This window comes from Aquarana catesbeiana, linkage group LG13 (genome assembly GCF_042186555.1).
Source record: "Aquarana catesbeiana isolate 2022-GZ linkage group LG13, ASM4218655v1, whole genome shotgun sequence".
Classification (NCBI taxonomy): Eukaryota; Metazoa; Chordata; class Amphibia; order Anura; family Ranidae; genus Aquarana; species Aquarana catesbeiana.
Window position 1 is genome coordinate 228,859,102 of NC_133336.1, and position 22,935 is coordinate 228,882,036.

Sequence of the window (22,935 nt, forward strand, 5' to 3'; positions counted from 1 at the left end):
CTTCTCTCCCTTCCTTCGGTTTTGCACCCTCTATCTCCCCAACCCCTAAACATTTTCTCTTTCTCTCTCTCTACGTGTGTACTCTTATCTTTGCTTTCCTCCTTTCCCTTCCCATCCCTTCCCTTCCCTTTCCTTCTCCTCCTTTCCCTCTCCTTCTCTTCCTTCCTTTGCCTCCCCAACCTCTATACTTTCCCTCTAGCTTTTTCCTCATCTCTTCATGCATACTCCCTTCTTTCTCCCTCCTATGGTTTTGCACCCTCTATCTCCCCTTCTTTCTCTCCATCTTGGATCACTTTGATGTATTATTGATAAGTATCTTGGATTTCTGCTATCTCACTGATAATTACCCCCACCCCCCATCTCTAGAAGTTTTGTGTGTGGTCACAATTCATTTTACAGATATAATACAATCAATAAAATAACATGGTGATATAAACAGATGCAGAGGCTAAATGGAAATTTTATGACTGCTGAAAGTATACTACCTTTCTCTACATTTCCTATCCTGCCATCTATAAAAAGACAATTACTGATGTTAATAAATACAATAAATACAGACCTGAAGAAGCCGTGTCTGTGACATCTGTGGTTTCTGAAAACATAAATAAATGTAGATTGTTATAAGGAATTAATTTTTTTTCATTAAAAACCAAAGTATTCCAGTCTTCCTTCCTTATCACCCAGCCAGGACTTGGCAATGTGGCATCACTGATATCTGCTGGAGGAACGGGTCCTTCTGGTGTGCTACAGATACTCTTCTGATCCCCCAAATCCCAATGTGTTAACCGAATAAAATTAGATCCCATGCCTAGATTACTCCTCTCTATTGCAACCAACTGAACTAGAGCAGCACCTAACGGCCTTCTCTGTGTAGTTCCAACACAGAATCCTTCTGCGTTATGACCACCATGAGGATGGTTGACATGAAATCTATTGGTGAAATGTCTAATAAGTTCCTGGGTCTGTATACCTGACTAGCCTATTATGAGGGGCTGACTCAGCTCCAGATTTGACTAAAGTTTGTCTTTTGGGTAGATTGACCATTTAATTTTAAAGCACTTCAATACAATTTGAACATCTTGCACATCATACCTTTTACATAAATATAGATCTCTGCAGAATCCTCATTGAAGAATCCAAGCTCATCCGCCAGGACCTGTGAACATTTGTAGTTCCCGGTGGCTTGTCTGTTTAACTGCTCGATACGTAGCGTAGAGTCAGTGGCTGAGGATTGTATCTCCTCGTCATCCTTGTAGAAGGCTGTGTTGATCCGGTTGTATTCAGAGCGGCTGTGACATCTCAGAGTTAGGGGGGTTCCTTCATAAGCGGAAGACGCGTCTTGCTGCAAGATGACTTCAGCTACAACAGAAAAATATTACTGACACCTTGTGGTCTAGCTATAATAAATTGGTTGGACAAACGTCACCCGCATTCACCTAGCTGTGACAAATTTTGACTGTATTTTATTTTACATATTGATTTCCTATGATCAGCAGCTCCATCCAGTGACCATTATGCAGTATTTTCCCTCACTCATATGAAACTGATATAACAAAACACTTTCAATGGTATATTTAACAGACCAAAGGGAGTAAATCCGAGCAGATTTGAAATGTATACAATTGCGTGCTTACCATCGCTGACTTCCAGCCTAGTGGGATGACTCATGTCGCTGGATTTGATGCGGCACTTGTACTCTCCGCCATCTTTCTGGGATGCTGATGGAATGGTGAACTCCCTCTGAGTGACACTGAGCACTTTCTCATCTTTGTACCAGTAATAGGTCTGGTGATTTTGTACGGCAGATCCCACATCACACGTTACAGTCACCGAGTCCCCAGACAATAGATTTCTCCAGTTGGGTGTGAAGGTCACCACGGGTCTGACTACGGCTAAAAAGAATAAGATACTCATTTTGAGCAAAACTGTAATATTAAAGCTTTCCTAACATAGCTGATTCAGGGTCACTACATGTGGAAGTGCTGGACCTTGTGGGAAAAGGTTTTCTCTTGTAGATTGACTTATAGATGGTCACTGAAAGGATTGGACTGTGAAAAAAGTCATAAGCCTACAGCTTCTCTCCATCTCCATTGGTGGAAGAGCATCCAACATTCTAAACCTTTTAATGCAGTGTTCAGTGAGTGTTAAAGTTTTGAATGTTAGAAAACCTCTGCACCAATGGAGGTCGGGAGAAGCTGTAGGCTTCTGCTTAATTTTTATAGGGTTGTTCAAAAGACATTTCTAATTTAAAACTCATCCAATGAAAGAAGGTAGAGAGAAGCTGGAGGGCCATGACTAATTTGCATACGATGAAAGTTGAAATTTGCTATTCATTTTCATAGGTTCAGCTCTAAATAAGAAATGTTTTTTGGAATGCAACTTAATAAGGCTACAGCTTCTCTCAACCTCCATCGGTGGAAAGGCTTCTTCGCCAACATTCCAAACCTTATCACACACTGAACAGCATATGAAGTTTAGAATGTTGGATGCCTCTTTACCAATGGAGGTGGAGAGAAATTGTGGTTCCTGACTAATTTTCATAGGATGAGTTCCGAATAAACAATTTTTTGGTTTGAATCCTATTTAAAATTGAGCACAAGCCTTCAGCTTCTCTTCACCTCCATTGGTGGAGAGGAAGTCAACATTCCAAACCTTGTCCCACACTGAACAGTGCATGATAAGGTTTAGAATGTTGACTTGTGATTCATTTTCATAGGATTAGTTCCAAATAAAAAATGTTTCTTGAAACGCATCCTATGAAATTTGAGCATAAGTCTACTGAAAATTGAGCATAAGCCTACAGCTTCCCTGGACCTCCACTGGCCGTGAGACATCTCCATCAACATTCCAAACCTTATCATGCACTAAACAGTGTGTGATGAGGTTCAGAATGGTAGATGCCTCTTTAAATTCTATGAAAACTGAGCACAAGCCTTTAGCCTCTCTCCACCTCCAATGGTGGAGAGGAAGTCAATGTTTCAAACCTTATCCAACACTGAATAGTGCATCATAGTTTAGATGCCTATTCACCGATGTAGATGTAAAATCCATTGTTGGAAATTCCGATCGTGTGTACACAATTCCGACGCGCAAAGTTCCACGCATGCTCGGAATCAAGCAGAAGAGCCGCAGTGGCTATTGAACTTCATTTTTCTCGGCTCGTTGTACGTGTTGAACGTCACCGTGTTCTTGATGTTTGTAATTTCCGAGCCAACTTTGTGTCACCGTGTGTATGTAAGACAAGTTTGAGCCAACATCCGTCATGTCTGATCAATGTCCGATCGTGTGTACGGGGCATTAGAATGTTGGATTACTTCACAAATGGAAGTTGAGAAAAGTTGAAACGTGTTATTAATTTTCATAGGATGAGTTCTAAATAAGAAATGGTTTTTGGAGTGCATCTTATGACAATTGAGTATAAGCCTAGATTTTCTCCATTAGTGGAGAGGCATCTCCCTCAACATTCCAAACCTCATCATACACTAAACAGCATGTAATGTGGTTTAGAAAGTTGGATGCCTCTTTACCAATGGAGGTGAAGAGAAGTTGTGACTCTTGACTAGCTTTATAGGATGAGTTCCAAATAATTTTTTATGGAAATAATCCTACTAAAAATTGAGCACAAGCCTACGATCAATGTTCTAAACCTTATACCACACTGCACAGTATTTGATAAGGTTTAGATTGTTGACTTTTCATTAATTTTCATGAGATTAGTTCCAAATAAGAAATGTTTTTTGGAACGCATCCTATGAAAACTGAATATTAGCCTACACCGGGGGGTCAACAACCCGTCAATCGAGGTCCACCTGTTGACCGCCGGCAGGTGACAGGTGGACCGCGAACAGGTTCCTGCACTGCCAACCCCCGCCCTCTATGTGTGCTGATCCTTGTCTTTTGGTGCGATTTTTGAATTTTTTTTGTTTTTTTTTGCATCTTGGGTTTATATACACCTTGATTTTATGATTGGGACACTATATGTATACACTTTATGTTTTTGTATATGGTGTGATAATTACATTTTGGTGCGACTTTGGTGCTATTTTTTATAACTTTTTTGTTTTTTGGTGCGATTCTTTGCATTCTTATTTGGATTTGGTTTTTGGGTTCACTCACATCCTGTATTTTGGGTTTGGACACTATAGGCACTGTTATTAGCAGAGGATCACTATATTATCATGATATTCATGTTTGGATGTTTTATACACTAACTTGTAAGCCATTACATTTTTGGTGATAACTTCTCCTGTGTAGGATTGGTGTCCACACCTAGAGGGTTTTAGTACTCACCTACTGGGGGAGGTGAGGTGTGATAACTATTACGCTATCACCTTTATGGAAACTGTTTTGTTATAATTCATTCCACAATAACACTGTGTCTTTTAATACTTAGCCACTATAGAGTGATTTGGTAGAGCACTATATGACATATAGGTAGTGCCACTCACACCTTCACATCTTCTTTCTTTCTATTTTAAATCTTATCATGCACTAAACGTTGTGTGATGAGGTTTAGAAAGGTGGAAGTCTCTTCACCAATGGACTTTCAGAGAAGAAGTTGAGACTCTTGACTAATTTTCATAGAATGAGCTTCAAATAAGAAATGTTTTTTGGAACGAATCCTATGAAAATTGAAAACAAGCCTTCAGCCTCTCTCCACCTCCAATGGTGGAGAGGAAGTCAACATTGTAAACCCTATCCCAAACTGAACACTGCGTGATAAGGTTTAGAATATTAGATGCCTATTCACTGATGTTGATGTAAAGAAGCTGTAGGCTCGTAACAAATTTTCTGAGGATGAGTTCCAAAAAGAAATGTTTTCTGGAAAGCATCTAATGAAAATTGGGCACAAGCTTCTATTTGCCACTATTAGTGGAGAGCAATCCAACATGTTAAATGACTATTCACCAATGGAAGTGGAGAAAAGTTTAAACTTGGTATTCATTTTCGTAGGATGAGTTCTAAATAAGAAATGTTTTGGGGAGTTCATCTTATGAAAATTGAGCATAAGCCTACAGCTTCTCTTGACCTCCATCGGTGGAGAGGCATCTCCCCCAACATTCCAAACCTCATCACACAGTAACAGCATATGATGAGGTTTAGAGTGTTGGATGCGTCTTTACCAATGGCTCCTGACAAATTTTCATAGGATGAGTTGCAAATAAACTTTTTTTGGAACTCCACCTAAAAAAAATTGAGAACAAGCCTTCAGCTTCTCTTCACCTCCATTGGCAGAGTGGAAGTCCACACTCTAAATCTTTACCCACACTGAACAGTGCGTGATAAGGTTTAAAAGGTTGACTTCCTCTCCACCAATGGAGGTGGAGAGAAGCTGTAGGCTGGTGACAAATTTTCTTAGGGGGAGTTCCAAAGAAAAAATGTTTCTGGAATTCATCCTATGACAATTTTGCACCAGCTGGCAGCTTCTTTCTGCCTTTAATGTAGGAAAGGGCTATCCAACATTCTAAACCTTATTACTTAATGAACAGTGTGTGATAAAGTTTAGAATGTTGGATGCCTTTTTACCAATTGAATTGGAGAGAAGCTGTAGGCTTGTGACTAAATTTCATAGGACACCGTAAGTTCCAAATAAGAAAAGTGTTTTGGAATGCATCCTATGAAAATTAAACACAAGCCTACAGCTTCACTCTGCCTCCATTAGTGGAGAGGCCAGTATTCTAAACCTTATCATGCACTGAACATCCCCCGTTTCCTTTTTTAGCCCGTACAAAGGAGGAAGGAACCCTGAAACACATTGAGCCATCCTAACTCCAGCTCTCAAGGGAGAACCCCGTAGCGCATTGAAGGGTTTTTTCCTGTAGACCATTGGAAAAGATAAAAAGTCTTGAGATTCTGTCCCTCTATTTCTTGGGGTCTTCACAATAGTCAACCACCACTTGCATTGCAACCTGTCTGGCCTTCAACCTACTTTCCCTGTACTAAAGTTATTATTTGATTGAATCTGCAGTGGCCCTTTGTGGACTTACCTCTTACAGTTATATAAGATATATCTGACAATGTTTTGGAAGATATGGGGGTTCCATTCTTGTCACAGAGCTTTGAATGTAATCGTTGAACACATTTGTACATCCCGGTGACATTTCTGTCCACCTTCATGATATGGAGCTCCGTGTCAGAAGTAGAGAATTTGATCATTTTGTCATCCTTGTAAAATGTGGTGTTAATTACAATAAATGAAGATCTGCTCAGACATCTGAGGGTCAAAGGGTGTCCTTCATATATGGAGGTGGGCCTCTGTAAGACGAGATCCCCTGAAAGATAAAAGTCTAATGCAAGAAGTTCTCCAGAAAAAGATTAACCTTCCACTCACATGGGGAACATAACTTAGGCATGTGTGAAGTCCAAACCCTTATCAGACTAGTTATTAATGGAGGTGCTACCATAGATATTTATTTGGTTTAAGTAGTGTATAAAAGCTTACCCCATAACAATAATTATCTAACAAAATATGAAACACACAGGGCCCTCAGTTCTTAAAGTTCTTAAAGACAGGTAATGAGTTAAAGGCTGTTAACGGATTGGATTGGTGGTAAATAAAATGCCAGCAAATACATGAGCTGTATAACTTACTGTTTTTAATGTTTAGCGTTACGGGTTCGCTGATATCACTGGTACTGGTCCGACACTGGTAATATCCTCTGTCATATCTCCAATTAGCTGACTGGATGGTAAAGTTCTGTTGATAATTATAGATGAGTCTGTCATCTCTATACCAGTAAAAGGTCTCCTTCTCTTGTTCAGCAGATCCCACATTACAAATGAGAGTCACCGAGTCCATGGACATAACCGTTCTCCAGTTTGGTGTGAAGGTCACCAAGGACTTGACCTCATCTCCTACTAAACATATAATGGACATTTAAAAGGCACACCATTCAAACTTAAAAATTCAGTCTACCTAAAAGCGATAGTTTGTTACAGGTGTTACTGTAGAGCCTGGTGGGTTGAGCCAGCCCCTGGCTTCTTATATGTCTTGTTTGCTCCAGAAAAGAGCTCTCCTGGCCATAATTCTTGATTCTGCTCCTGTCAACTTGGGAGTTTTGGATGTTCCCACCCACCTTTTTGTGTCCCAACTCCTCCTATTACATTCTTTGCAATTTTTTAATTTTTTTTTAATCCAACGGGGATGGTGGGTACCCCTCACAATGTTCACAGCAGATGTGCAGACTTGGGAACTCAGTACAGGGATGGTGGAAATGCCTCATAATGGGCACAGCAAGTGTAAAGACTTGGGAACTCAACACAGGGATGGTGGGGACCCCTCTTAATGGGCTCAGCAGGTGTACAGACCCTAGAACTCAGTACAGGGATGGTGGGAACCCCTCATAATGAGTACAGCAAGTGTAAAGACTTGGGAACTCAACACAGGGATGGCTGGGACCTCTCATAATGGGCACAGCAGGTGTGCAGACCCAGGAACTTAGCACATTGATGGTGAAAACCACTCATAATGGGCATAGCAGGAGCACAGACCCTAGAACTCAGTACAGGGATGGTGGAAACCCCTCATAATGAACACAGCAGGTGTACAGATCCTAAAACTCAGTACAGGGATGGTGGGAACCCCTCATAATGGGCACAGCAGGTGTACAGACCCAGGAACTCAGTTGGTTGGTGGAAACCCCTCATAATGAACATATCAAGAGTGCAGACCTGATACTCAGCACACGAATGGGGGGAAACCCTCAGAATCCCGGTTGTGACACAAACAGCAAAAACAGCCTGTCAGTAGCTTTAGGTGCACTTTAGGCTGGGTTCACACTGAGGAATTGAGCAGCTCATAGCAAGGGGTCCAGTGCGCCTCCATTCATTGGTTCAGGTCTGATTTCAGCCTAAATTTTTGGCTGAATTCAGACCTGTAATGGACCAGAAGATGCACAGGACTCCTGTGCAATTTGCACCGGAGAAGCTCTGGAGATGTGTGATACGGTTCCATAGAGAGCCGGTCACAATCTCCTGCCATGCGAATTGGGTGCAGTAAAATCCGCATCCAATTCACACTGGTGTGAACACAGCCCTAAGCTGATAAGATTTTCTTTTAAAAAACATTGAATATACTTTGTTGAATGGAGCTCATTTTATACCATACCTCTTACATAGACATAGGTCTCAGAAGAGCTGTTTCGGAACTCCCCAAATTGGACAGTTTTAGTACATCTGTATGTCCCAGTCGCACTTCTGTTTACTTTATCAAAATAGAGCTCCGAGTTATTGACTGAGAATTGTATCTCTTCACCATCCTTATAGAATGTTGTGTTTGTGCCATTTAATCCTGGGGGGCTATAACACCTCAGAGTTAAAGGGTCCCCTTCAAAAATGCTGGAGGGCTTCTGCAGCAGGACATAGGCTGAAATAGAAAAATAATATTTATTTATAATATTAAATTAAATTAAGACCACATCATTTTGTAAGACTTTACAATAAACACAGAGCCACATCAGTCTCTGCACCAGAGAAGCTTCTCCACCAGGTTGTGCTGTTTTGCAAGGTGCTGTTGGCTCACTCTGCTTTGCTCTCAGTTGGAGGAAACATCAACCCTGGGCCTGTCCTGCAGGCTTCTCCCCCAACCACCATGCAGTTGGGGGGATAAGGTGAAGATGGAGGCTCCCCAGAGGCACTGAGGCCTACTCCATGTGCTCAAGCTGGAATGGATCCTGGGCCTGTCCCTATGCAAGAGGAGTCCTTACCAGTCTTCCAGGATAAAGTGGTGAACAGAAACTTGCTGTCATGAAAGAAGATCTCAGGAAAAAGAAATGCCTGCACAGTAAGTCTGGAAACAGTAAGAGGGAAGTCTCTAAGCTGAAGTCTCTAGAAGAGGCATTGAAAAAGCAGGAGAAGTTGGTTGCCTCTCTGAAGGAGAGCAGCGGTATGTTCAGAGAAAAGTGTGAGAATGAGGAGAGATTCCAACAGATGAAGGAAAGTGCCTGTGCCAGTACCAGCCAGAGGGTGGATGCCATTGCAACGGCGACAGTATGGATGGGGGTAAGGAAGTGGCTTCACGTGGTGGCCCCTCCCTTCCCAGCAGCCTGGGTCATCTTAGGAGGAGGTTGAGGAAAATGGCAGATTGCTGCAGGCCATTACAGAAATGGAATCTATCTTGAGCTGCACCGACTCATCAGATGAGGATCTTGATAAAGGAGTGCTTGCTGAAAATCTCTCTCAGTCTGTGGAGGACTTTCCTGAGATTGCGCCTGCCAACAGAGCCTTGCAATCAGCAAGGAATGCAGGATTAGCTGGCTGGAAAGAGTCCCAAATGGACACTAACAGTGCAGAGCAGGAATGTCACATGAACATTGAAACTGCAGAGCAGGAGAGCCGTATGAATGCTGAAACAGCTGGTGTTTTTTCTAAACAGAAGACTTTACTTGATGACAGGACTGCTGGTATCTGTGGTACTTCCGGGACTATGGTGAGCGGGACTGTTGTGCTGGAGAGGAGGAGGGAGGATTAAGTGGTGGGTAATTTACCAAACCAGTTTTCAGAGGTTCCTATGCAGCCAATTAATATTTCTATGCAACCAGTTAATGTGTCATCTGTCCCAGTTAGGAATTATGTTAAGGCTGTGTCGGGACAAAGTCATGCTGCTGGTTGTGGAAGGGAGCCAGTTATGCGACTTTCATCTAACGCACCTTCTTCCATTAAACGCAGGAATGTGGTACAGCTCAGGTGGGAAGGAGGAGGTATTCCACCTATCAGGAGGATGGTTGTGGATATGATCCTAGCCATGGGATTTAAGGCGGAGGATATTTATGCTCTTATCAGTCCGGCTGGTTCCTTTAAGTATGATTTGTCCTTTGTCTATCCAGAATCGTGGGATCTGTTTTGGGAGTGGTTTGAGCATGTATATGGGGGCCAGCCGGACTGGAAGGGGCTTGTCCCCAAAGTTGTCTCACGTCAGCCCTTGATAAAAAATGTGACTATCCTGACAAGGAATGAGTCTATACCCCCTGAGGATTTATGGGTCTGGTTGAGGAGGTTTGGTGTAATGTTGTGTCCCCTTAAAAAAGATTGTGGATCATAGAGGAATCTGGACAGGTGGGTGGTCAGTGTCAATGAGGCTGAGTGTGTGTGGTAAGGTGGTCCAGCATTTGCCCTCCTCTGCCTTTATTGGTAGAGAAAGGATTACTGTCTTCTACCCTGGTCAACCTAAGGTGTGCCATAAATGTGGAGTCAAGGGACATTTCTCCTCTAACTGTCCAGAACAGAAGTGATTTTTGTGTCAGGAACTGGGCATCTGGCAAGGGACTGTACATCATTAAATGTAACCTATGTGATAAGGTTGGTCACCCTTATAGCCAGTGCCCCGAGGTTTTGCACAATAAGCCAGAGTCAGCGGAGGAATTTTTTCTGTCTGTATAGAGAAGAGTCTGGGTTGGCGGAGGTTGTACCAGGGGATCCTAGTGTCTCTGTACTGTCAGAATCTGTGTCTGTGAGGCCGGCTGTGGTGTAAGTGTCCCCCCAGTCTGTGGTTCTCCAGTCAGTGTCAGAAAGTGTGGTTGTCAAGTTTGCGTCTGCACCTATTGTTTCTCGTAGTGTAGTGAAGGCAGTGGAGGGTGCTGGACCAGCGTGTATGGTGGTGCCAACCCCTCCTCCTCGGTGTGGCAGAAGTGAGGCTGGAGGTCGGCAGACACAGAGGGGTGGAGTGAGGGATGAATTGGATGATGGTGGAGGGGGAGGTGGGAAGGGGAAGGGAATGAGAGTGGCTGGTGCAGAATGCAAGGTGAATGATGTGGAAGTCGGGGTGAATGATGTGGGGGGAGAAGTTAATGGGGGGGTTTTGGAATCGCATCCCAATGGCGATTAAATCTCAAAATGTTTCTTATGCCACGTACACATGGTCGGACTTTTCGGCTACAAAAGTCCGACGGACTTTAGATTTGGAACATGCTTCAAATCTTTACGTCATAACTCCGCCGGACCCAGAAATCCGCTCGTCTGTATGCTAGTCCGACGAACAAAAACCCACGCTAGGGCAGCTATTGGCTACAGGCTATCAACTTCCTTATTTTAGTCTGGTGTACGTCATCACGTACGAATCCGTCGGACTTTTGTGTGATCGTATGTAGACAAGTCCGTTCGTTAGAAAGTCCGCCGCAAGTCCGCCAAAAGTCCGTCGAAAGTTTGTCGGACGGGCTGTCGGACTTTTGTAGCCGAAAAGTCCGACCGTGTGTACGCCCCATTAGCCTGGATTGTGTTTATGTTGAGGTTCAGGGTTTGTAGTCTCTTTTTTGTTGTCATTAAAATATGTTTCTTTCTATGTTATCTTGTCAGGAAACAGTTTTCTTTACTTGCTGATGTAAGAACGCTTGTTTTTGTTTAGTTGTTTATTTTTATGTAAATATGTTTTTACTAATAAGCTGTATGTTTGCAAAACAAAAATATACACTCTAATGTTCCCCACATTTACAGAACTTGGGACCTGTTTGTATGAATCCCTGAAAGCATTAGTTTGTGTGCATGCCAATTAAGCTTTCATTCTAGCTTTGGACTGTAGGAAGGGCACTCATTGATGATTAGGAATACAGAGCCTCCATTTTGGTTAGTCTGATGTAAATACAAAGTATTTAGAGTCGGTTAACTCACCATAACGAACATCCAGATAGACAGGGTCACTGATATCACCGGTGCTGGTCCGGCACTGGTAATCTCCACCATTATACACCGCTGAAGCTGATGGGACGGTGAAGTTCTGCTCATGGATGTCCATCAGTTTCTCATCTCTGTACCAATAAAACGTTTCATTCTCCTGTGCCGTAGCACCTATGTCACATGCTATAGTCACTGTGTCCGCAGATATTATTCGTCTCCATGGGGGAGTGAAGGTCACAACAGGTCGGACTAAAGCTACAAAAGACATAAGTAAAAATAATAGATGCACCATTAAATGGGTTCTTCACTTTAAACTGCAGTCAAATGATGTTGTTGTTTTTTTTTTTTTTTTTTTATTACGATAGAGTTGAAAAGGTTTAGAATTATTTTCAGGCTTTGCTACCACTATGTATTGTCTATGCTTCTCCTCACTTCCCGTGGTGTCACTGAGACAGGAAGTCATGGGAGATCCCCCCAGTGGAAAAACAGAGCAATAAGAATCCAATAGAGGTTGTAATCCATACTTCACTCTATCCCTTAAACTAAAAAAAAAAAATGTTTGGCAGGAATTCAACTTTGAACAAAAATTTGACACCTGGATGGGGCCCTAAAAGCAGAAAAGGCACCTGGTTACATTAGGAAAAAGAAGCTGTGCTGGGTAATTTTAGTGATCCAAAAAAATAATAAAAATGACTTTAAAAAAAAAAAAATGCTTCATCTAAATGAATGGAGATATGAGAACTCCATGCAATACACTGTAACATAAATATTAAAATGCAATCACCAGTGAAATGTGCAAAAAATGATTAAATATGAAAATAAAAAACAAAATAAAATTTCCAACAAGGTCAAGTCCACTCCGATGGGTTATTGAAAAGAAGCCCCACTGGTTATACAGTTCATAGTGATCTTCCAAGTGATGATTTTGCAATCCTCAAAGTAGTAGTGACATGCGACCGCAACACCAAGGGAAATGTGATGGGGTGCAACAGAAAGGTACCTCCACCTGTAATAACACTGCCACTTACCAGCTTGTTAGATCTCTTGTTTAACCACTTGCTTACTGGGCACTTAAACCCCCCTCCTGTCCAGACCAATTTCCAGCTTGTTAGATCTCTTGTTTAAGGAGATCATACGTGCCTGTGGCTCTTAACCCCAGCCCTGGGTCTTTAAAACATGGATGGCTAGATGTCCTCAGACTCTCTGCTCGGGGTTTCCTCTGAGCGGCAGATGTGCACTCATTCCCCATGAAAGGACATAAAGACTTCCATAGCGTAACACGTTTAAAAATATTTATTAAAATGAACAGTAATGCACTTACAGTTATGCTGAAAATATAGCAGGGGCCTGGAAGACATCATCTTTGACAAAACGGCATAGGGTGGAGCGGCGTGCTGACGTCACCACATACTGCGCTAGTGCCGGAAGCAAATGGCAGCATTCGAGAGCCCGCCACCTCGTGTTTTATACCAACGCTGTATATTTTCAGCATAACTGTAAGTGCATTACTGTTCAATTTAATAAATATTTTTAAACATGTTACGCTATGGAAGTCTTTGTGTCCTTTCATGGGGAATGAGTGCACATCTGCCGTACAGAGGAAACCCCGAGCAGAGAGTCTGAGGACATCTAGCCATCCATTTTTTAAAGGCTCAGGGCTGGGGTTAAGAGCCACAGGCACGCATGATCTCCTTAACCACTTGAAGTCCGGGCCATAGCCGAAGCGCGGACCTCAATCTCCGGGGGGCCGTCATAGGACGTCCTCCCCTTTCCTCGTTCCCCGTGCGCGCTCACGTGCGCGCATCGGGGAAATTCTGTGCTGGCCGTGTCCCTTGGACACAGCCAGTCACAGTTCGCGGTAAACGGCCAATCGCAGCGGCCGTTTACAGCGCGATCGCCGGTTCCAATGAGAGATGATCTCAAATGTAAACATATGAGATCATCTCTCATTGCCGTCTCTCTCTCCTCACACAGAGACCGCGTGTGAGGAGAGAGAGGATACTGCAGCGATCTGTGCCTTGTGTGAGTTCTACCACAGTTTTACCTGTTGTAAAAGTGATCAAACAGTGCCCAAACAGTGCCCAAACAGTGCCCAAACAGTGCTCAAACAGTACAGTGGGATCTGTGCCAGTCAATGCCTACCTGTGCCAATCGGTGACCACCTGTGCCAATCAGTGCCCACCTGTGCCCACCTGTGCCAATCTGTGCTCACCTGTGCCCACCTGTGCCCATCTGTGCCATTGGTGATCAGTGTCCAGACATCTGCACATCTGCAATCAGTGCCCACCTGTGCCACCTCATCAGTGCCCACCTGTGCCACCTCATCGGTGCCCACCTGTGCCACCTCATCTGTGCCCATCTGTGCCACTTCATCGGTGCCCACCTGTGCCAATCAGTGCCCATCTGTGCCGCCTCATCAGTGCACATCTGTGCAATCAGTGCACATCTGTGCCGCCTCATCAGTGGCCATCTGTGCTGCCTCATCGGTGCCCACCTGTGCCACCTCATAAGTGCCCATCTGTGCCGCCTCATCAGTGCCCATCTGTGCCGCCACATCTGTGCCACCTCATAAGTGCACATCTGTGCCACCTCATCAGTGCAATCAATCAGTGCACAACTGTTCCGCCCCATCAGTGCCCATCTGTGCCACCTCAGTGCCCATCTGTGCCACCTCAGTGCCCATCTGTGCCATCTCATCAGTGCCACCTCATCAGTGCATATCTGTGCCGTAAATCAGTCCCCATCTGTGCTGCCTCAGTGCACATCTGTGCAATCAATCAGTGCCTATCTGTGCAGCTTCATCAATGCCTATCTGTGCAGCTTCATCAGTGCCTATTTGTGCAGCTTCATCAGTGCCTATCTGTGCAGCTTCATCAGTGCCCATCTGTGTAATCAGTGCACATCTGTGCAGCCTCATCAGTGCACATCTGTGCAGCCTCATTAGTACCGCCTCATCAGTGCACTTCTGTGCCGCCTCATCAGTGCACATCTGTTCCACCTCATCAGTGCCCCTCTGTGCCACCTCATCAGTGCCCCTCTGTGCCACCTCAGTGCCCATCTGTGCTCATCAGTACCGCCTCATCAGTGCCGGCTTAGCACACACCTGTGAAGTCGCATCATCACCAGCAAGCATGTCCAAAAGAGTCTTTTCCGCCGAGGAGGCATACCAGATTCTTTCCCAGGCCGACGAGAGCAACGGGGAGCTCTCTTGTTTGGATTCCATTTCAAACTCCGATTCTGAGTCGGACGTCAATTATGAGCCAGTCCTCAGTAGTGGAACACTGAGTGACTCAGAGGAGGAAGATATTCGGCCCGCCAAACGAAGGTGTTCTAGTGTGGAGGCAGTGGCATCCACCAGCACCGCAGTGCCTTCCACCAGCACCGCAGTACCTCCGCAAAAAAGGCCAAGGACCCATGCCAGCCTTCCCTATGCCCTTCAAAACCCCTTGTGGCTTTCTCCTAATTCAGGAGAAGCCAACATTCCCCCTTTCACTGCCCAGCCAGGAGTCCAGGTGGACACGGAAAATTTTTCTCCAATCAATTTTTTTGATTTAATTTTTACAGAGGACATGTTATCAACATTTGTGGCCCAGTGCAACCTTTATGCATAACAATTTATTTTAAATAACCCAACGTCCTATTATGCCCGTCCCTACGAGTGGAGAGACCTAACGGTGGAGGAGTTGAAGGTTTTTTTAGGCCTCACATTTGCTATGGGACTCACCAAAAAAAACACCTTGAATTCCTATTGGTCAACCCTCCCCATCCACCACATGCCAATCTTCTCCAAGGTAATGCCCAGAACCAGATACCAAATGATAATGAGGTTCCTTCATTTTAATGATAACACCCAGTGCCCTCCCCGAAGTGACCCAAATTATGACAGGCTTTTCAAAATTCGGCCAATATTAAATTATTTTTCTGAATTATTCCCCCAGCTGTTTACCCCGGACCAACATATATGTGTGGATGAGTCCCTTGTTAAATTTAGTGGCAGGCTTAAAATTAAGCAATTTATCCCCAGCAAAAGGGCCCGCTATGGGGTGAAGGTGTACAAACTATGTGACCGAGTCACAGGGTACATGTATGCCTTCAAAGTGTACGAAGGGAAGGACACCCAGCTGCAACCCCCTAATTGCCCGGACTACTTGGGATCAAGCGGGAAAATTGTTTGGGACCTGATATACCCCCTACTGGAAAAAGGCTACCACCTGTACGTGGATAACTTCTACACATCTCTGCCCCTGTTCCACAACCTTCACCGGAAGAAGACGCCTGCATGTGGAACCATAAAAAGGAACCGGAAGGGCTTTCCTCAAAGTCTTGTCAATAAGAGGTTGAGGAAAGGAGAAACGGCAAGCCTGCGGAACAAGGAGATTTTGGCAGTGAAGTGGAGGGACAGAAGAGATGTCTATATGTTATCTTCAATCCACAATGATACCTTCGTAGAAATCCGTAGAAAAAATGGCCCCATTCAAAAACCAAAATGCGTTTATGAATATAATTTGTACATGGGGGGAATCGACTTCAATGACCAAATGTTGGAACCATACCTTGCCACAAGACGGACATACCATTGGTATAAGAAAGTCGCAATTTATTTTTTTCAATCGGCCATATACAACTCATATGTAATTTACCGTAACTCCACCCAAAACCCCAAACGCTTTCTTGGCTACCAAGAGGAAATTTACACTGCCCTTATATTCCCGAACGGCCCCCCAGAAACCATCCGATCAGATGTTCTTAGTCGACTCTCCGAGCGCCACTTTCCAGATAGACTCCCTCCCAGACCAACAGGCCAACGACGTAAAAAAAAATGTAAGGTGTGTACCAGAGCAGGAGTCAGAAGAGACACATCTTATTACTGTGCTCAATGCCCTTCCGAACCAGGCCTCTGCATAGGTGAATGCTTTCGCCGTTACCATACTTCACTAAATTATTAGTGAAGTATGGTAACATAATCCTCAGTTCCTGCCTTCACACACCTTCACACCCCTTATGCCACTACCTGCTCTGTAACTGACCCTGGGTTGTTATTCGACCACGCTTCTGCCTGACAATTCTGTACATACCGCTGCCTGATCTGGAACTGACCCTGGACTGTTATTCGACCATGCTTCTGCCTAACGATTCTGAACATAACGCTGCCTGATCTGGAACTGACCCTGGACTGTTATTTGACCATGCTTCTGCCTAACGATTCTGTACATACCTCTGCCTGATCTGGAACTGACCTTGGACTGTTTGACCATGACCCTGCAACTGGACTAGTGGGATTTAACACAGGGGTCTCACATATGTGAGGGGCTCCAGAATTGTTTTTCTGGATGAAGAAAACAATTTTTTTTGTTTTCTCATTCCTAGATTAGGGTCTGGAGACTCGGAGGCTTCAAAGAGATTTGGGTGGGAGAAGCCTCTACCGCTGTCCCCACTCTGTCCTGAATGAGGCCCTACTGCTGCCTGTAGGACTTTATGCCATTATGTCCCTGCTTGTTGCACTGACCACACCACATGTTCCTGCCTACTACCAGGACCAATATTTATGGCACTTCTGACAATATCTCTGCCTGCACTAACCCTGGACTGTATATGGACAGTATCCCTGCCTGCTGCCTGGACAATTGTGTTTGCCGTTGCTGACCAAGTCCCTGCCTGCTGCCTGGACCAGTGCTATCCTCCTGTGTACAACTGCGCTACTACAACCACAGGTAATCTTTTGTTTACACTTTGCTCAGCATAATGTATTTTGGGGTGTAATTCTTGGTATGTGCATGCTATGTGTTCCTGGAACACCTGACGGTGTTCCTTGCATGTTGGATCTCTGTATGTGGTCAGGCTGTGTAGAAGTCTGACACATGTGGTATTGCCATACTCAGGAGGAGTAGCAGAATGTATTTTGGGGTTTCATGTTTGCTATCTAAATGCTATGTGTTGGAAATATCTTATAAACTGACAACTTTGTGTAAAAAAAAAATGCGTTTTCATTTTTTTCCACATTTTCCAAAAACTTCTGGAAAAAAATGAACCATTCAAAAGTCTCATTATGCCTCATAGATTATACGTTGGAGTGTTAACTTTCCAAAATGGGGTCATTTTGTGGGTGTTTCTATTGTCCTGGTGCTCCAGGGCCTTCAAAAGTGTAATAGGTGGTTGAGAAATGAGATGTGTAATTTTTGCTCCTAGAACACCTGATGGTGCTCCCCTGCATGTTGGGCCTCTGTATGTGGCCAGGCAGTGAAAAAGTTCCACACATGTGGTATTGTAATACTCAGGAGGAGTAGCAGAATGTATTTTGGGGTGTCATTTTTGCTATCTAAATGCTATGTGTTGGAAATATCTTATAAACGTACAACTTTGTGTAAAAAAAAATGCGTTTTCATTTTTTGCCACATTTTCAAAAAACTTCTGGAAAAAAATGAACCATTCAAAAGTCTCATTATGCCTCATGGATTATACGTTGGGGTGTTAGCTTTCCAAAATGGGGTCATTTTGTGGGTGTTTCTATTGTCCTGATGCTCCAGGGCCTTCAAAAGTGTAATAGGTGGTTGAGAAATGAGATGTGTAATTTTTGCTCCTAGAACACCTGATGGTGCTCCCTGCATGTTGGGCCTCTGTATGTGGCCAAGCAGTGAAAAAGTCCCACACATGTGGTATCGTTATACTCAGGAGGAGTAGCAGAATGTATTTTGAGGTGTCATTTTTGCTATCTAAATGCTATGTGTTGAAATATCTTATAAACTTACAACTTTGTGTAAAAAAAATGCGTTTTCATTTTTTGCCACATTTTCCAAAAACTTCTGGAAAAAAATGAACCGTTCAAAAGACTCCTTAGGCCTCATAGATTATACGTTGGGGTGTTAGCTTTCCAAAATGGGGTCATTTTGTGGGTGTTTCCATTGTCCTGGTGCTCCAGGGCCTTCATAAGTGTAATAGGTGGTTGAGAAATGAGATGTGTAATTTATGCTCCTAGAACACCTGATGGCGCTCCCTGCATGTTGGGCCTCTGTATGTGCCCAGGCAGTGAAAAAATCCCACACATGTGGTATCGTTATACTCAGGAGGAGTAGCAGAATGTGTTTTGGGGTGTCATTTGTGGTATGCACATGCCATGTGAGAGAAATAAGCTATTACAATGACAATTTTGTGAAAAAATAAAAATAAAAAAATAAAAATCTTAATATTGCAAAGAATTGTGGGAAAAAATTACAACTTCAAATAACTCACCATGCCTCTTACTAAATACCTTGAAATGTCTACTTTCCAAAAAGGGGTCATTTGGGGGGCATTTGTACTTTCCTGGCTTGTTAGGGTCTCAAGAAATGAGATAGGCCACCAGTAAATCAGATGTGATACATTTTTTATGATTTGCACCATAGCTTGTAGACTCTAAAACTTTCAAACAGACCAAATAATTTCCACTAATTTTGGGTTATTTTTACCAAAGATATGTAGCAGTATAAATTGAGGCCAAAATTTATGCAGAAAAATTAACAATTTGCAAAATTTTATCACAGAAATTAAGAAAAATTTGTTTCTTTTCAAAATTTTTGGTCTTTTTTCATTTATAGCGCAAAAAATAAAAAACCCAGAGGTGATCAAATACCACCAAAAGAAAGCTCTATTTGTATGGAAAAAAGGACAAAAAAATCATTTGGGTAGAGTGTTGCATGACTGAGTAATTGTCATTCAAAGTGTGAGAGCACTGAAAGCTGAAAATTGGTCTGGACAGGAGGGGGGTTTAAGTGCCCAGTAAGCAAATGGTTAAACAAGAGATCTAACAAGCTGGTAAGTGGCAGTGTTATTACAGGTGGAGGTACCTTTCTGTTGCACCCCATCACATTTCCCTTGGTGTTGCGGTTGCATGTCACTACTACTTTGAGGATTGCAAAATCATCACTTGGAAGATCACTATGAACTGTATAACCAGTGGGGCTTCTTTTCAGTAGCCCATTGGAGTGGACTTGACCTTGTTGGAAATTTTATTTTATTTTTTTTCCATATTTAATCATTTTTTGCACATTTCACTGGTGATTGTATTTTAATATTTATGTTAGAGTGTGTTGCATGGAGTTCTCATATCTCCATTCATTTAGATGAAGCATAATTTTTTTTTTAAAGTCATTTTTATTATTTTTTTGGATCACTAAAATTACCGAGCGCAGCTTCTTTTTCCTTATGTTATATGAAGTGTGTGTGTCTCACATTATAGTTGCGGCTTTTTTTCACTCTGTATATGGTATTCTATTATATTAAATTTATTGGGATAGCGCAGTAAAAATTACTTGTTCCACCTGGTTACATTACTTCTTAGTATGAGTGACTTTAACATCAGTTATTGTCTTACTGGAAACCCCAGTGTTGAGATTTCTTAATAAACTGACAGTTAATATGTCATCACATTGTGGAAATAATTGATGCAATCATGTCACCCACACACCATCTCCTGCTTTTAAGAACACCGGCATAGTGGCAATAGAGGCTTAAAATAAATACATAAAAAAATAAATACCTGGAATTTTAAACTCTTGACCTCAGCTTTTGGGATGAGGCTACATGGTAAGATCTTGGAGGTGCTAATAGGAAAAAAACAAATTCTAGACCTCTTACGTGGTACTTACCAGATTCTGATGTAACCAAAGCTGAAAAACAGAAAAGAAAAAATTAGTATCTGTGAATCTTCTGATAGCGTAACATTTAAAATTCAAGTAAGCCTGTCCTTGGCAGCCATTGAGCATTATCAGTACCATCACTTGCTCAAGATTATATTATTATTATACAGGATTTATAGAGCGCCAATAGGAGAAGAATCCCTTGGTCTTTAAATTACTGGAAAAAAGTCCACAGGCCAAGTTTTGATGGTTGTGGTAGAGTTGCTAGGCCAACAGATGTTGGCACTTATGCAAGGTTGGGTGTCTTTCCAATACCATGTCTACTCCAAGATATCCCGGGAACACTTTGAAACTCCTAGGAAGAATCAGGGATTTTAAGATGTTCTTAGGATATCTTGGCACAGAAGAACCGGGGCCTGATACTAGGCAATAAAATCTGCCTAATTATGTGTTTATGCCCAGAAACATCTTGAAATCCCAAAAAAAGAACTGGGGTCTGGTACTGGAAAGCAGGAAGTGCCCATGGCCATGTCTGTGCCAAGACATCCTAGAACACTTTGAAATCCCCAAGAAAGGACCAGGGTCTGATACTGGGCAATGGGAAGTGCCTAATACTGTGTCAAGACATCTCAGGAACACCTTTAAATCCCCAAGGAATCCTTAGGGATGCCAGATGTTCTTTGGGATGCCTTGACTCAGAAGAACCAGGGTCCAGTACCAGATTACAGGAAATGTCTAATAATGTGTCTATGTCAAAACATCCCAGGAAAACCTTGAAATCCACAAGGAAGAACCAGGATCTAATACTGGCAGGTAGGAAGCGTCCAATGCCATGTCTGTGCCAAAACATCCTAGGAACAATTTGAAGTTCCCAGGGTCTGATTCTGTTCAGCAGGAAGTGCCTAATACAGTATCTATGCCAAGACATTCTAGTAACACCTTAACATCCCCAAGGAGTCCTTAAAAATGTAAAGGTGTTTTTGGGATGTCTTGGCAAAGGAGGACTGGGGTTTGGTAATAGACTGCAGAAGTGTCTAATACTGTGTCTGTACCAAGACATTCCAGGAACATCTTGAAATCCCAAAGGAAGAATTGGGCTCCAATACTGCCCAGTGGAAGTGCCTTTAGTGCCAAAACATCCCAGGAACACTTTGAAAATCCTCCAAGGAATTTATGAAGATGCAAGTTGTTCTTTGGGATGCCTTGACATGGAAGAACCAGGATCCAGTACTGGAGTACAATGGAGTGTCTAATGCTGTGTCTGTGCCAAGACATCCCAGGAACACCTTGAAATCCCCAAGGAAGAATTGGACAAGGCCCAGGCCTAGGGCAGCACTTTGCAGGGGGGCAGCATGGAAACTGTCCCTTACGGCTTGCGTTATACTGTTAGTGTAGCGGCAGTCTTATGGGGCGGACTTGGCTGAGAGGCAAATTAGTCTAGCACCCCCATAAAGGAGGCAAACTGCTTCTTGTATGCGGCCAGCTGGCATTTCGCAACTGTGGAGGGGCGTTTCTAATTTTGACTGTACTATCATCCTGGACCACAAACCTTCCTCACTGTGCTATATGTTTTCTGCTGCACCATTGACATGGTTATATCTTCTTAGTCCTCTCCATAAAATAATCAGAAATTTGTGCTTAAAGTAGAGCTACAGGCAACACTTTTTTTCCTTCATTTTGGATAGCATAAGGGAGGGTTATAGCCCCTGTTAGTTTATTTTTTACCATCCCTGTCCCATTGCAGAGATTTCCCTTCACTTCCTGCCCCATAACCAAACAGGAAGCGAGAGAAAATCATCCCTCACCCCCCAGGCCCTCAGAACTAGTGTCCCCACTCGTAAAATTTCAGATGGGTCTTAAACAGCCAGGGGTGTGGCCTTGACAGGAAGGGGTGGGTCATATTTAAATTAAGGTGCGCACAAGTTTAGTCAGGCCTAGGACAGCACAAAACCTAAATACGTTACTGGTATATGCCAAGCCATTCTAGTAACACCTGAGCATCCCCAAGGAGTCCTTAGAGATTTCAAGGTGTTTTTTGGTATGTCTTGGCAAAGAGGGACCAGGGTTTGGTACTGGATTGCAGATGTGCCTAAAACCATGTCTGTGCCAAGACATTCCAGTAAAACCTTGAAATCCCCTAGGAAGAACTGGGATCTGACACTGGGTTTCAGAAACCACCCAATACCGTGTCTATGCCAAGACATCCCAGGAACACTTTGAAATCCACAAGAAAGAACCAGGATCTAATTCTGGTCAGCAGGAAGTGCTTAAAGCAGTGTCTATGCAAATACATTCTGGTAACACCTTGAGTTCTTAGAGATTCCAAGGTGTTCTTTGAGATCTCCTGGCAAAGACAAAGAGGGGTTTGATACTGGACCTCAGGAAGTTCCTAATACTGTGTCTGTGCCAAGACTTCCCAAGGAATACTTTGAAACCTCCAAGGTGTTACTGGAATGTCTTGGCATTAACACTGTATTAAGCACTTCCTACTAACCAGTATCAGACCCGGGTCCTTTCTTGGGGATTTCAAAGTGTTCCTGCGATGTCATGGCACAAACATGGTATTAGGCACTTCCTGAAACCCATTATCAGACCCCAGTTCTTCCTTTTTTTTAAGATGTTCCTTGGATGACTCGGCACAGATACAGTACTAGACACTTCCCGCAGTCCGGTACTGGATCCTGGTTCTTCTGTGTCAAGGCATCCCAAAGAACAC

At 43.2% G+C, this 22,935-nt stretch overlaps 1 protein-coding gene across 2 annotated transcripts in view; it reads right to left on the reverse strand.

Annotated features, from left to right (window-relative positions):
• LOC141116900 (Fc receptor-like protein 5) overlaps positions 1 to 22,935 on the reverse strand; it is a 33,995-nt gene that overhangs the window by 10,450 nt on the left and 610 nt on the right. Inside the window, exons 2-9 of one of the 2 annotated variants that reach the window (XM_073609392.1) lie at positions 20,229 to 20,249; positions 11,602 to 11,862; positions 8,108 to 8,365; positions 6,592 to 6,855; positions 5,988 to 6,272; positions 1,635 to 1,892; positions 1,093 to 1,359; positions 560 to 592 (exon numbers count right to left, since the gene is read on the reverse strand). In XM_073609392.1, the coding sequence (XP_073465493.1) occupies positions 560 to 592; positions 1,093 to 1,359; positions 1,635 to 1,892; positions 5,988 to 6,272; positions 6,592 to 6,855; positions 8,108 to 8,365; positions 11,602 to 11,862; positions 20,229 to 20,249 (1,647 nt within the window). Of the gene's footprint in view, positions 1 to 559; positions 593 to 1,092; positions 1,360 to 1,634; positions 1,893 to 5,987; positions 6,273 to 6,591; positions 6,859 to 8,107; positions 8,366 to 11,601; positions 11,863 to 20,228; positions 20,250 to 22,935 lie in introns of both variants that reach the window. The other variant, XM_073609391.1, reaches the window with a different exon arrangement.